Below are 16207 nucleotides of genomic sequence, written 5' to 3'. Positions count from 1 at the left end.
CACACTTTAAATCTCCTTCTCTTTTTGTTCCCAACAATCAATGGGACATCAAAAAATAGTTGTATATTTTGAAAGAGGTATTATCCACCAGTTAATCATTCTTCACAGTAATAAAAGGGTGCACAAGATCGAAACTCATAAGCACATTTTTGTCATTTACATTAAAAGTACTGATACTCTTGAATTATCTCAAAACACACAATATAAAACTACGTCTGAAAAATTGCAAACCTTTGGCTTAAACAACAGTATGGACATCAATAAATTTTTAGATTGTGATATTAATCCACAAGGTTACACAATCTATTTCATAAATGTAGTCAAAACTTTTAGTTATGAAGTCTATTTAGGTACAAAATATGCATTTTGCTTAAGTTTGCTTAAAGTAATGTAAACTGTAAATTTTTTTAGAATACTTTCCAATTCTCTCAACTGAATTACCAATACCAACAATAAAAATATATATTATTTTTTTATTGATACAAACTAATTGCTTCAACATAAATACTTTTTGTTTTATAACCTAACTGCCCAAAATAAGAAATTATCATTATTGATCCATGAGTAAACACCAACCCACAATATTTTTGTGTGATATTTAATTTAGCAGTTCATAGAACTACAACTCACAAACAACTACAATCATCAAGAAATATTAATTGTAGTAGTTATACGAGCACCTGATGTACAAGTTTGTTTAAAACCTGTTAAAAAACTTTTACTCGAGTGAACAATAAACACTACAAAATTGGGTGCGCCTACTGCTATTTAGTTTCTTATGAAGACAACATTGTAAATTAAGTTTAAATTTTCTTTATTACATTTTTTTTTATGAAACCAAAAACTCAACAAAATAAATTCATCACATTGTGTTGGGAGCTTACTGAAACATTTCATATGACTAACTTTCACAGTAAACTGCTTGTTTACTAATTTGTTTATTTAGTGATTTTCTCATTGCAATCACGATTAATTAACTAAAACCAATGTAAAAACTTTACAGTTTTATTTTTGTTGTAAATAATTGTTGTTTTTGTTCTTAATCAAAATACACAGGATATTTCATATACACAGGATGTTTCATATACACAGGATATTTCATATACACAGGGTGTTTCATATACACAGGGTGTTTCATATACACAGGGTGTTTCATACACACAGGGTGTTTCATATACACAGGATATTTCATATACACAGGGTGTTTCATATACACAGGATATTTCATATACACAGGGTGTTTCATATACACAGGGTGTTTCATATACACAGGATATTTCATATACACAGGGTGTTTCATATACACAGGATATTTCATATACACAGGGTGTTTCATATACACAGGGTGTTTCATATACACAGGGCGTTTCATATACACAGGGTGTTTCATATACACAGGGTGTTTCATATACACAGGATATTTCATATACACAGGGTGTTTCATATACACAGGGTGTTTCATATACACAGGGTGTTTCATATACACAGGGTGTTTCATATACACAGGGTGTTTCATATACACAGGGTGTTTTCATATACACAGGATATTTCATGTACATAGGATATTTCATGTACACAGGATATTTCATATACACAGGATATTTCATATACACAGGGTGTTTCATATACACAGGGTGTTTCATATACACAGGGTGTTTCATATACACAGGGTGTTTCATATACACAGGGTGTTTCATATACACAGGGTGTTTCATATACACAGGGTGTTTCATATACACAGGATATTTCATATACACAGGGTGTTTCATATACACAGGGTGTTTCATATACACAGGATATTTCATATACACAGGGTGTTTCATATACACAGGATATTTCATATACACAGGGTGTTTCATATACACAGGGTGTTTCATATACACAGGGTGTTTCATATACACAGGGTGTTTCATATACACAGGGTGTTTCATATACACAGGATATTTCAGATCACCTGTCTCTATGTTTAGTTAACACGTGGGGGGGGTGGGGGGGGGGGGGGGTGGGGGGGGGGGGGGGTGGGGGGGGGGGGGGGTGGGGGGGGGGGGGGGTGGGGGGGGGGGGGGGTGGGGGGGGGGAGCCATTTGAAGAACTTTGGATTTCTATTTTGTCGTCTTTGACTAGAATTGACGAACTACCTAGACAGCTGTCAAAACCCAGATGATCGGATTATGTTACTGAAATCTTCGTTCATTGTTGTTGTTTACAATGTTATCGAAAGTTTTTTGAAGTGTTACTTTTGTTGATCAAGGATAAAATGAGTAAAAGAGTTACATCTAACTCTCCTGTGAGTGAGGGAACAATAAGTAAGTGCAAGACGAACTAAGTGACGATTTCCTTCAGAATTTGTCAGATTCAGATGCCGAGAACGAATCTGATATTATTGTTAGGGCTATTGATGACAATCAAAGTGATGTGGATGACACTGATGACGATCCTGACTGTATCTTACCATCAGATAATGAGGAGTTATTAGATAGTGAGGGGGATGTGGCACAGATAAGTTTACCTTCAAATTCCACTGGTAGGCCTAGAGGAGGCCTACCAGTTTTGGGAAAATCCTCATAGTGCAGTTATGTTTCAAGGTAGCACCTTCAAATTTGGTATATGTTCTAAGCAATTGCTCTAGTTTATAATGATATCATGCTCATAATTTTAGTATAATTTTAAAAATAAATTATCAGATGCCAAACACAATTTTTATTTTTTTATTTATTTTTTATTTATATCATTTTTAAAAATAAATAATGTGTTTGTTGTTTCAAATTAAAATGTCTTTTTATTATTTAAAAAAACAGCATTTAAATACGAGTAAATAAAATAAAAATTCATGCAAAATCTAATGAAAAATAAAAAAGATACAGCATTTTTTGTAAATGAATGCACAACAGTGATTTTCCTCCTTGGCAATTTTGACTGGTACAATAAAAAAATGGCCGGCAGTAAAAGGGTTAACATCCAAGTATACACACATTAGACAGCAAAATATTATTTACAAAGTAAATTAATTTGTCAATTAGGTTATCTATTCAGTTTTTCATAAACAAAAACATGTTTTAGCGATTGGTAATTTGCGTTCTACTGAACAGCGGTTCATCCACAAATAAACGCAGCAGACTCACGGCAATGTACTAAAATAAATATAGAATTTACTGCAAGCAAAATATTATTTACAACACAGTAACTTGTTAATTAGACTTTATAATTAAGGGTTTCCAAACACAACGTACAATAAAAATACATTTTTCGCATTCAGTAATTTGCCTAATGTGATCAGCTGTTGTCTGTGAATACACTCATGACACTGGGTGGTGAACATAAATATAAAAATTACTAACTGCAAGTAAAATATTATTTACAAAAGTACAATAGTTTGTTAATTAGTTACCTACATACAGGTTTTCATCCGCAAAATACACAGAAATTACATTTTCACGATCAGTAATTTGCGTAATGCTATCATCTGTTGTCCGAGGATAAACGTAGCAAACTCACAGCGCTAGGCGAATATAAATATAGAAATACTAACTGCAACCAAAATATTATTTACAAAGTATGATAATTATTTAATTAGGTAATGTATTTATAGTACCAAAAATTAAATGTATACTAAAAGCACTAAATTAAACCGATCGGTAATTTGTATACTGTATATCGATAATTAATGATGCAGCGGATCTCCACAAATTCGAAATCCAGATGCTCAATTCTTGAATGCGAATCATTGTAGAAGGGTGGATATGAAATACGGGATTTGGCTTCGACCCAACACTAGTCAGTGCAATATACTTACAATTAAATTTTTTACATCAACTTCAGATCGTTTTAATGTTGAGTATATCTTCATTTCACCTTTCTTTTATTGCAGTGTCCGATATCTGACATTGACTCAGAATTGACTCCTGGAATCTTGGGTCATGTTCGTCTGAAAAGATCCAAAGAAAGTCGGCGACAAAGAAGCTCAAAAAGAACTTTTACGTCGTTTTTGACATCAGAGACACCTATAAATAGGTGAAGTGGCAGTTTCATTGTCTCGTCAATTGTGAAACTGATGAGGCAATGAGGAAGGTGAACTGGAGCTAAAATCACCATTCATATTGAATCAACCCTTCCTCCCATAGCCACATTATGTTCAGATCAATGCTATTTTTTATACATGACGCCAAATCAAAAGACATATCAATTTGAGGATTGAAAGCGTAAAGTATTATGATGTGCCATCAAATGTATAACTAGATATTCAACTACAAACCCCCTTGGAATACTCTGAAATCACATTGGTGAGTTATTTTTTAATAATATTTGTTAAAAGGTTACTATTCAACTTATTTGCATGAAAATATTTATTTGTAAAAAACATTGTAATGTTAGTTAAAATATAGAATGAGGAAAATGTGTGTATTACTTCTAAAGTATGCATAAAATGTGTATTTAGAATGTTTATTTTATAAATTTGTAAATAAATAATAACACTGAGATAAAATAAAGTTATTTATGGCTGATAGAAATTAGTAACCCTTAAAGAAAATAGTAACATTTTTAACATTCATTTTATATATTTTTATAAAGGTTTATGCTAGAGAGGCTAAAATAACTTCTTCCTAAATGGGTTAATGTTCATTAATGACATACATGCATTCATGACTTTATATACCTGAACACAAGAATGGACTTTTTGGTGTCAGTGATGGAAACAAGTGTTTGATACAATTTTTTCTTGAATGATCTCTGAGATAGAGTCTCCATTCTCTAAGATGGTCTTGAAGTATTCACTGAATGAAATGAGGAGAGGTTTGACAGACTGGTTACTGTCACAGTTGCCAGAGTAGTTCCAGTTCACATAGAACATAACTGAATCCATATTGACACAGAGTTTGAAAGCGGTCTGAAACAACCAAGTAAACCACTGTATATTTATTTGTAAAACAAATTTACAAAGCTTAGAATAAAATATTGAGAACAACAAAGAATTTATTGTTCTAGAATATTCTTTATTGGTATCTTAAAATTGAAACACACAACTAAAACAGTAATATTATATGTTGCATTTATACAGTAGTAAAAACTTTACTTGACCACATTACACTGATCAATATCAATATCAGACTGATAGCATTGCAATAGCGTACAGCGTGTGAAACAATCCAACATGATATGGCGTGGTAAATATTTAACAAATTATAAACAGCAGCATTGCACAAAAGGTAATGTAACATAAAATGTTTATACATGATGTTATTTTTATGATGTTTATTTTATGATGATTATTTCTTATGATATTTATTCTTTGTTCTCATTTCAAACTACGTTCGGTAATGTAATAAAAATTTTTTAGAAGTTAATTGTAAAGTTTGGATTGTAATATTGTACATATATTTGGGAAATAAAATCAATTCATTCATTCATTCATGTCAAAACATTTTATTAAAAATATATGAAAAGAAATTCAAGCAAACAAGCACACCCATGTGCTCTTGTGCAAACATTTTTACTGCAAATATTACAAACAGACATAAAATTATTGTAAATAGACGCTATACATTTTATCAATGATCTTGTAATAAAGTGTTTTTTATGTCTGATTTCAATTTGGGCTATGATACCATATGGAGTTGTACACAACTCTAATGCCTTCTTCATTAATCACTTATTATTAAAAGGTTCTTATATACTATTAATCTATTAGTATCTGTTCTATTGATAATTCAAATACATTCTAATTCTATAAATAAATACAAAAACCTTACAACGGGTGCAGCACAGTTCCAAGACAACTGCAAAAATCCACAGTTGGCAAGACTGGTAGATACAGAGTCCAGTGTCGCCACCACATCTGCTGGATGAGGGTCCTCCAGCAGACACAGCAACAGATTCCAGTACACTTCCACGGAAAGTGGGGAACATTTGGCCAACATATAAGTCTGAGAACTTACAACCTACAATAATAAAACTTTGAGTTAGCAAGACTAGTAGAGACAGATTCTAGTGTCGCCACCACATCTGTTGAGTGAGGGTGCTCCAGCAGACATAGCAACAGATTTCAGTACACTTCCACGGATTGTGGGGAGCACTTGGTCAACATATAAGTCTGAGAACTTATAACCTACAATAATAAAACTTTGAGTTAGCAAGACTAGTAGAGACAGATTCTAGTGTCGCCGCCACATCTGTTTGAGTGAGAGTGCTCCAGCAGACATAGCAACAGATTTCAGTACACTTCCACAGATTGTGGAGAGCACTTGGTCAACATCTAAATCTGAGAACTTACAACCTATAACATTTTAACCCTTTCCGGGCCATAGATTGCGTCTGAAAAGTGCCAGGCAGCAAAATATTGCCGTCAGTGACATACGCGACAAGCGCCAGGCGGCAATATATAGTCGCCTTGATATTCATCGTTTTCTTAAATAAATACAACGTCAAATGATTAAGGTTTTATGTTTATTTATTCCCTGGTATATTTGTAGATAATTAATATGAATATAATTTTTATTTTGGAGGTCTATGCATTTTTATTTCGTAACTGTCACATGACATTATCAGCTGACTCGATCTATTGTTGTTACTTCTATATGCTTTAGTGTAATCGTATTATTGTATGCTGGATTCTTCTTCATTATTTTATTTTGTGGTTGTAAATATTAGTAGTGTTAGTAGTTACGTGCTTAGCTATTGTGTGTAGTAGTTACAATGACTGACAATTTGCGATCTCACGGGAGTGAAATTATTGTAATTAGCATATTTGTAAATAGAAAAAGCGTAAATAAATTTCAAATCAAATTGTGTAAATATTTCTTGGTAAATAGTGTTTTTAACTGTACTGAAACTGTTTATGGATCCTACAATCATCTGTTTACCGGTACATCCATAATGTGAATATTTATTTTAAGTTTCTTGCAGTGTAAGAGTCAGTTGCTTTAACACTTATAAAATGTTGCGAAGTACAATTATGTGTATTTATACAAAATGTGTCATAAAAAATTTATTTATGAGAGAAATAACACAAAATTTTGTATGGTTGTTCCTTTCTAAACATACAATATAATAAAATAGCTTCCCACTGTAAAATTATTTTTCCTTTTTTAGTTATTTACAAAAAAAATAAAAAAATAAAAAATTCTTTATGTAATCTATTACAACATTATTTTTTTTTATTTTTAATTACTTAAAACTACATCTATATATTTTTTTGTTGATAGTATATATCTATACGAGTAATTTGGTGCAACTTTTAGGTCATTCTCTAATTTTTATGAAAAGTTATAAATTTTAATCTAAGAGACTGCAAAATCAATTTTAGCCTGGCACTTTTGACCACTCACAAGGGGATATGATATTTGACAAAATTTTGCAACATCTCATATTTGGTCGTGGCCCTGAAAGGGTTAACCCTGATATGGCAAAACTGGAAGAGACTGCTCAGTGTAACCACCAAATTGACTTAAAGATATTAATTCTTAGGGTTATCATTTTCAGTTATTTTAAATAAATTTTCTTTACACTTTTCTAGATAAAAATTAATTTTGTTTAACATCTTTATTTAAAAGATTATGTTCAGAATTAAACTTTCAACTGTTCATTAGTAAACTAACCAAGCTATTATAGGTTAAAGGTAAAAACGTGTTACACTGACCGACTTTTTTGTTTTCTATAATTTTCTTAAAAACTATAAGTTAAGTCCTTTGTATGATTTGTTTCATTTTGCAGGCCAAATATAAGAAACTACCACTTTTACCCTTTTAACAGTAACCCAAAGATTAGAGTAAAAATATTATTTCATGTGAGAAGATGAAATAATTTACTGCCTGTAATTGTAACAAAGCGTTTTCTCACACGTTTTTATAGCCATTTTTCTTTACTTTCACATGAAAAATTAGATCATAAGAGCTAGTAATAATTATATCTTTTCTATCATAGCTTTAAAATTTTAAGTTTACATATTTTTAATTAAACAAAATTTGTATACTCTTAGTTTTTTGTAGTTTTTTTTTTTTTAATATAGCTTTTATTTGATGATACAAACTATATTCAACATTTTTAATTCTAATATTTGTTTACTGGACAAAATAGAGATAAGTTATTCTGAATCTACAATCAGACATTGTAAACACATTGCTGGCAGTGAATAAAATATATATTAAAACTACCAAATTACTACCTGCATACACATTTTTATTCCTTACATTATCAACATTCAGTTCTGGAACCTAGAAGAACATATCTTGTATCATAAACTAGTTGTAGTTATGGAAAGATTATGATAATTTCATTTTTTGACCTAAACGCATACCTTTAGTAGGTGAGTGATGACTGAAGCACGTTTAGTACTATTTTCCAACTCAAACTGATCCAGTGGAGGTTGACTGTTAAGGTGATGGAGTGACTGGCTGAACCACTGAAACACCAGTTTACCATCGGAACTCTTGGCCTCTACAAGGTCTGTGAACATACATCCACCTCTGATGAAGACACACTGAAGCACCATGCGTGTATTTCATGCACCCTCACCATGCACTTCAATTATATTTGTTTTTATAGTGTGAATATCATTTGAACACCAATAAAGGAGTCTTCACACTAAATTGGTACTATGTTGCCAACACCAACCAGTCTGCCTTTTTATACACCAACTTTTATTAGTGTATGAAAATGACCACATAATAGCAGATATTTCTGTATCTTTAAAAAAAAACTTATATATCTGATGCATAAAAATATGCTGTGGAATTTGCTCAGTTATAAAATATTGTAGTATAATAATATGAATGATATACTATGTAGCTAGACTTCGAACAGCAAATGGGGTATGGCCAATAGTAGTGAGTTGCATTGTTGTTGTTGAACACTTAATGTGAACAATTTATTTTAATTCTGAATACAATTCCAGACAGGCAATACAAGGTGAAAATTACTATATAGGAAGAAACTTATAACACATTTTAGTAGATTAATTACCTTAATTTTGGACCTATAGAAATGATTTTTTACCAAAATAGATGTCATTTGAGACTTATATAGTCATATATATTCAATTGAAAATAACTCTCATATTTTGTTGGAGCGCCAAAGTTTAAGATGGAGAATGTGTGTATATATATATTCAATTAAAAGTAACTCTCATATTTTGTTGGAGCGCCAAAGTTTAAGATGGAGAATGTAACTGAATCAAGCACATCTCTGGTTGGATGAGGCTAAGTGGCAGCCAAACGGGCCATGCTCTTCACTGTGATCTCTGCTACACTCTCATTTAAGCTAGCTTTAAATGACATGGACACTTCAGTATATATACAAGAAACTTAAGCGTTACTTGTTAACTAAACTGATTCCAAACTACTTTTAGAACCTTACATTACAGAGTAACTCAAACAATAGTAAATTTGATTTATTTATAAATGTAGTACATCCAAATTAGAAATGTGCTAAAACAAATCTCCATGGCACTGCTGAATGACAAACAGTGGTGGTTTTAAAGAATTAGGATTCACAAAGAGTTATTGTACAGAGTGGAAATGTGCCAGCTGGCAGTGTGAAATAATACTGAATATTTCTTTTGGATTTTTGTGGCCAGAAAAATATTTCTTTTAGATTGTGCCAGTTCAAGCAAATGGTGTATGCACAATCAATTAAGACCATAATAATTTAAATACTATGTATATCTTTATATCATGGAAACACTTAATAACTAAATGACTTACCTTTTAGTGCTGCCAAATATTGAAGCATAATTGTCAGGAACATAGATTCATTTCGGGTTGCAAGTACATCTAGGATTAAGCACTGCCAATCAACAAACTGTGAATGGTAGCATGCTAACTTGTCAAGTGTTAAGGCACGTACCAGCTGTCCCACAAGCCATGTTGTAAAGGCTGCAACATTTAATAACTCTAACAGAATATTTCAAAATAACTCAAACAGAAATCTTTAAATAGATACATTATGATACATATGTATTATTCAGAATAATTGAAAACGTAAATCTTAAATCAAACAAAAACAATTTTTCTCCTTAACTGTTTTTAAGGTACAATAAATTCTATTAGAAAGGCTCCTTCAGATATAAGTTTTAGTGGAATGCTCCTTAAAGTTTAGCTATAAAATAAATTGTGTTTATAAGCTCAGCACACAGCAGATGAGTTTTGTGATTTACACTGGGGTTTCTGCTACAAATATTACAGACTAACATTTGATCATAAATTAATTTACTGTGTTAATTTCTGAGACTCACAAACATCGTTTTAAATTAATTAAACTATAGTTTGTTGTAATTGTTCCTGTGTAATTAGCACTTATTGTAAATTTAAGTTACAATACAATCTTCACTTTGAACTCACCACCTTTGGTTCTTAAAACTAATGTTATGATACGTTGTGATAACTGCTACAGATAAACCGCTAACAAAGAAACCTGCGCAGAAGCAAATTTCTGAGCAGTACCGCACAGGAGGGGCCCCCTTCCGGCGGGGGGTTGTGGTGGGACGTACCTTCTTGAACCTGTTTATCAGTTTTGTGGATCGTGTCTCGCTCGCACAGTTTTGTTTACACTGCAGCTACTTTACTTGCTCTATAACTATATTATATTTTTGTGAGTAGGCAAAAATACAAGTGTTGCAGTCTAAGCGTTAAATATTAATTGAACAGATTAATGTAGCCATAGACGTATCCAGGAAGCTTGCATTTTGTTGTGAGGTTAGCTGCGCAGTGGCAGTGGCTAATAGAGATGTGTCGTTCGGTCTTGACCCGTTCAATTCAAATAGGTCAGTCAGGTGAACGAGTGATTCAGATCAGTGTTTCAAAAGACCCGATCACCTCGAACGTTTTGTTCAATTTTTCCTGTTAACTTTAAATAGAATTCTTAATATTTTTTTAACTTATTCTTAATTATTATTATTATTACTTTTAATGATCGTTAAAACTTACAATATTATAATTAAGTTCATTTTAAAACCCTTACCCAAATATAGCTTAACATCATATGGAGCTAACTAAAACTATAGAATTTATGCGTCAAGTTACACTAGGTCCCCAAAATTTTTCAGTCGTTCACTGCTAATTGATTAAGAATAAAACCGTGATCGTATAACTCAACGGAAGGAGTTAATTAATTAATCGGTTGACTAAAAAATATCTTGTTATTTATAGAAATAAATTATTTTCAAAAAAGCAATGTGTCTGTTTAATTTAATTTTAATTAAATTGTAATTTTTTTAATCATTTGTAAGGGAATAACCTTACTTATGATAAATCAAAGGCATATCAATCAACCAAGTCCATTGATTATATAAGTATTAACATTTAAAATATTTAGTAATGTATCTGGTAACTTACAACTACATTTTCTTAATTAGTTTGAATAGATATATTTACATTTCCTAGATTCTTGAAACAATACATTTATTGTTCTATATCTATCCATTCATTGTACGATATGCTGTTTCTTCCTCTATTAGAACACTTTTTACAAGCGGATACTTTCGTTCACTCGGTCATTACATTAAGTACTTCATTTTGTTCAGTCAACGCGATGACCGGTATAACATGTTCTAGAGCTGTTGTAAGGTTCTTTTAGGTACTTTGGGATTATACCGACCACACCAGTATGAAGAACACAAAAATATAAATTTATAGAAACAAACATGATAGAACGAAAAAACAACTCTTTAATTACAAAATTACAAAGATTATCAATTATTGTTAATGGGGTCATATTCCGTTATATGCCTCCAACGCTTAAACTTTTTTCAATGAACTTAGAACGTTATAAAACGATGTAGTTGAGTAACAGAACTAACATTCCAGCAATCAACAAGCATTTCCAGGTATTGTGATTGGTATTGTTGTCGCTGTTATCTTATCTTTCTCGAGAATCCCGATTACAGCAGGCCGTGCGGCATCACATGATTATTTAAGTTTTTTGCACGGTACATAATTGCCTTTCCATTACAATTCAATTTATATTTCTGATTAGCCCCTCTAGAATTTGATATTTTACTGATATACAAAAAAAACACCGATGTTTTTCTTTCGTTGACATCAGCGCGGGTTAGCACCAAAGGTGCTGCCGGAGCCCGCGCTGATGGCCGGAGGCACTCACATTTTGGGTGGCGGAGTGTGATCAAGAATAAAAAAAGTTTTGTGTGTTTTTTACAATAAAGAGTTTAGTTTTTGTTTGGTAATGTTTGTTTTTGTTGAATTTTTGTGTTTGGAGAAATGTAGGGGTAAAACACAGAAGTACAACAAAGCGACGCACCAGCTGAACGGGCGGCGAGACTCTGCAATCACGTTATCTACTAGACCGCTTGACCTCTGTCTGAGGATGGGGAAGGGTTTGCGATAAGACAATTCCTGTTTTATATTGACGAAATATTGTTCTACGCTAATCTAGTAATCAGTAGAAGCAAAATGTCAAATAACGATTCATGTCTGGGTGTGGTCGGTATAATCCCAAAGTACCTTCTTTTGATAAGGTTGTTTGCTCTTTCATTCTTTGCACTTGTAAAGAGACGCTACATTTATTTTTAGAATTCTTTTAAGTTTTTTTTTAGTTATGAGGTTGGTTGATAGCTTCCCCTTTCTTTTGATTTCTTAAGATTTTCTGTACAGTTTTGATTATCTTGCTTTAAAAGGTTAAGTTTTTGCTCTAGTAAGCTGTAGTTTGTTTTAGTTGAACAATCTCTGTTACCAGTGGAGTTGATTCAGATGTTGAAAATGATAGATATAAGACATATTAGGGTATGATCATTTTAAAAATATAGTTTTAAAAGATTGATAGAATTATAATCAACTTAAAAAATAATGTATCATTTGTACATACTCTTTAATAAATTGAATTATATATAACATATAAAATTTGGAACATTACTTGTGGCTGAATTAAGCTTTAGAAAAAACATAAACTTTTGGCTTGTCATTTATCCACTCACAGTGAATTTGTGTCCTACTTTAATTATTATGTAGGCTTTGAATTCTATAGAGAGATTTGAAGAGCTAGTAGCTCTAAATTAAGTTAATAAATAGCTGTTATAAAGTAGTCCTCCCACAGAGGCTCACATTCTGCAATAAATACACCACTGCAGAGGTAATTATCTACATACCATTATAGTGTGGTAGTTTTGCTTCATATTCTGCTCGATGGACTGATATCGGTGGTGTATAGTATTCATAATCCTCTCCACATCTCTGAATGATGATGCCCAATTTTTGCACAATATCACCTTCATTATTGAATAGTGCTGGCACTGATGTGTGGAATATTTTCCAAAACTCTGCTGCTGGTAGTAGTGGTTCAGTCGATTGCTCAGAATCTGCTTCACTACAACATTTTAAACAATTTATGAGATGAAAATATATAACTCTATAAGAACAAGTAGACTCTTTACTCAATAGCAAATTTAAACAAATTACAAAAATACCAACAATAAATTACATAAAGGTACTTTGGTTTATACAGAGGCAAACTAAAAAAAACAACAGACTTTATTTGACTTACTGTGAATATTACATATCATTATGACAACTGATTCTTATTTTTTCTGCTTTTCAAAAAGGAGCTGCTTTTCTGCTGCTGAGGAAAGCATTCTACTCACTGGAAGAGTTTTTTAGTAGCGAGTTTGACACTATCTTGCCGCCACAGCCTGTGTAAATAATGTAAATAGCTAAATTTTAACAAAATATCTTGTACATGGCTAAATTTTTGACACTATCGATCCAGCTACCTTGTCAGGGATGCAGATGACAAGTATCAAGTATCAAAAGGAAGTGATGTCAGTAAGGAGGCCACTCTGTCCCTATCTACTATATAACGTGTTCTGTGTCAGAAAATTTGGATGATCTGGGACGTGATCTGAGGTTGGGAAATACCGATCAGAAATGCCCCTGGCAATCAGTGCGGGCTTCGGTGATCACCCCACACTTTTGGCAAAGAAAAAAAGCAAACCTCGAGGTAGTACACAAAATTCAAGCTGATAGTGAGCCATCAGAAAAACTTATTTTTAAACAATTATTTTCTGAGCAGTGTGAAACACCATAGATTCTATCCATAGAATGAACGAATCCTAACATAGTTCGTGAACTAGTCCTAACCTGGTTCCTGAACTACTCCTAACCTAATAATTTAGGAGCAGATAATAATTTTATAGTTTTGATAACAATCAAAACTATCAAATATAAAAACATTTGACTTATATTCATAGTTAATCATTGATAGCGGTTTTGTAACCAGAATAATATTGTTGAAAATTAATTTAATTCAATAAAGTAAAATCATTTACCTACTGCATATGCTATTGACATTGGCAAGAACAATAGCGATAATCCTGCGATTTTTGTCTAAAAATGTATTTTGAAACAATGAACAATGTTTCAAATGATTACAAGATAATGACCTTGATGGTGTGATCCATTTAAGCATTTTTAAATCCTCTCTGACATGTTTACCCTGTAAAGTAATCGAAAGTACTAGCCTACGCTGCTGACACAGTATAAATCAAGATTAATTTTATAATCCTAAATATATACATTTCTTATACATATAAAAATATAGCTTTTACTATGATAAAAGCCTATATCGTAATTCAGTTTGACATTATTGTTCCAAACTAATTCAAAGTATAATCATATGTTTGGTATTTGACTAATGACTGCAAGTACAATCGCAATGTACTTGTCTTTTTTCTGTCACAAGAAGCCAAACACGTTTATCCTTGAAAATAGTATATCAGCTAAATGTTACATTGTTTTGTTTGTAACATTTTATAAATATATACAGCCTGGTTTTTTATTTATCGCAAATATATTAATTTTTAAGATGTAAAACCAGCAGAACTATATTGTTTTACGTTAATTACCTATTAAATAATTTGGAACAACAATGTTTTAAATATTTTTAGATAGGCATGAATATCAAGGATTCTATACTCAAGAATAGGCTATTGATGATTTGATAGTGATGAGAGCAACATATTATACTGCAGCCTTCACTGCCTCCAGGTGTATTTATATGCTATATAGCTCTATAATAAATATGACATACATTTACTCCCTCACCAATTTCCCTCTTTGAAGGACACAACACTGTGACGCATACAACAATATTGTGGGTGACAAGCGGTACAATTGCTCAGAGCTTGCACCCAAAATGTTAAAACCAATATGAAATAAATATTATTAAGAATATAGGCTAAATACATTATGTAGAATATCATTGATTACATACAAAATTGAAGGACCTACTTAAATGTAACAAGGTAAATGTTAGACAAAATTTAATTTTCAATACAGTTATACCGACAATTTTAAAATTAAAAACAGTTTACAATTAATAGTCTTACTTAATGATGAAACTTACTGACAAATCTCCATTCTGACACCAGGTTCTAAGTAAATGATAACATCCCAACAAAAGCATAACCTATTGAATAGACACTTCACTGACTCTACTCAGGTGTTCTATGTGGCAAAGCCCAGTTAAAATAATATTGTACTAATAACAGATAAAACTGTTGTCTTTCGAGATGGAATTTTCATAGAAACACATTTCATATTAAATGATGTCTTACTGAAACCCCTTTATCATTGCGTTTAAACTCAAACAAAACAAACTAATCTAACCATACAAATAAAAAACATATTAGTTTTTTTTTATCTCATTTAAGTTATTTGGCGGTAAACTGAAGCAAAGAGGAAAAGAAAATTATGAAATAAATATCAAGCTGTATAGTTTGTCAAAGAGTAAAGAATGTAAAATATAATATATGTCAAGGAGTCTAAAACAAGATACAAAGCCTGGAATTCGTCAAAAACTAAAAAGCACTTTCTGATCTGAGACCAATATGGTTGTCTTTATTTATTTATTTATTTACATACGGTATACACCATTTTACATTTGATATAGGTATTATGAAAATACAAGAGGCTTGATAAAAACAACTTACATAAATTGTTTACATGCATACATGCTAAAGCAAACAAAAGCAAAAATAAGCAAAACAAGTGCCAAATAACATCAACATCGTGAATAAAAAGAAAAATTACAACAGCAATATAGTTCATAAACAAGTGCAACATGAAGGTGGATCCGTAAAAAACTTAATTAAAGTAGCGTATAAATTATAGAGTTACTTATATACTACTAAGACATACATATGCATATGAGCAAATACAATACGAAAGAAAAAAATAAAGATTAGCGTAGCCTATGTTCACTGATATAT

At 31.7% G+C, this 16207-nt stretch overlaps 1 protein-coding gene across 1 annotated transcript in view; it reads right to left on the bottom strand.

Moving 5' to 3' along the window:
* Positions 1-15599, bottom strand: part of LOC124361259 — an 85920-nt gene extending 70321 nt beyond the window's left edge. Inside the window, exons 1-7 of the mRNA XM_046815305.1 lie at positions 15343-15599; positions 13091-13308; positions 9696-9866; positions 8291-8439; positions 5748-5936; positions 4709-4885; positions 4253-4266 (exon numbers count right to left, since the gene is read on the bottom strand). Coding sequence (XP_046671261.1) covers positions 4253-4266; positions 4709-4885; positions 5748-5936; positions 8291-8439; positions 9696-9866; positions 13091-13308; positions 15343-15356 — 932 coding nt within the window. The 5' untranslated portion in view covers positions 15357-15599. The remainder of the gene's footprint in view (positions 1-4252; positions 4267-4708; positions 4886-5747; positions 5937-8290; positions 8440-9695; positions 9867-13090; positions 13309-15342) is intronic.
* Between the last annotated feature and the right edge of the window lie 608 nt (positions 15600-16207).

Source organism: Homalodisca vitripennis, chromosome 4 (assembly GCF_021130785.1).
Source record: "Homalodisca vitripennis isolate AUS2020 chromosome 4, UT_GWSS_2.1, whole genome shotgun sequence".
Lineage (NCBI taxonomy): Eukaryota > Metazoa > Arthropoda > Insecta > Hemiptera > Cicadellidae > Homalodisca > Homalodisca vitripennis.
This window is presented reverse-complemented; position numbering and strand designations above follow the sequence as displayed.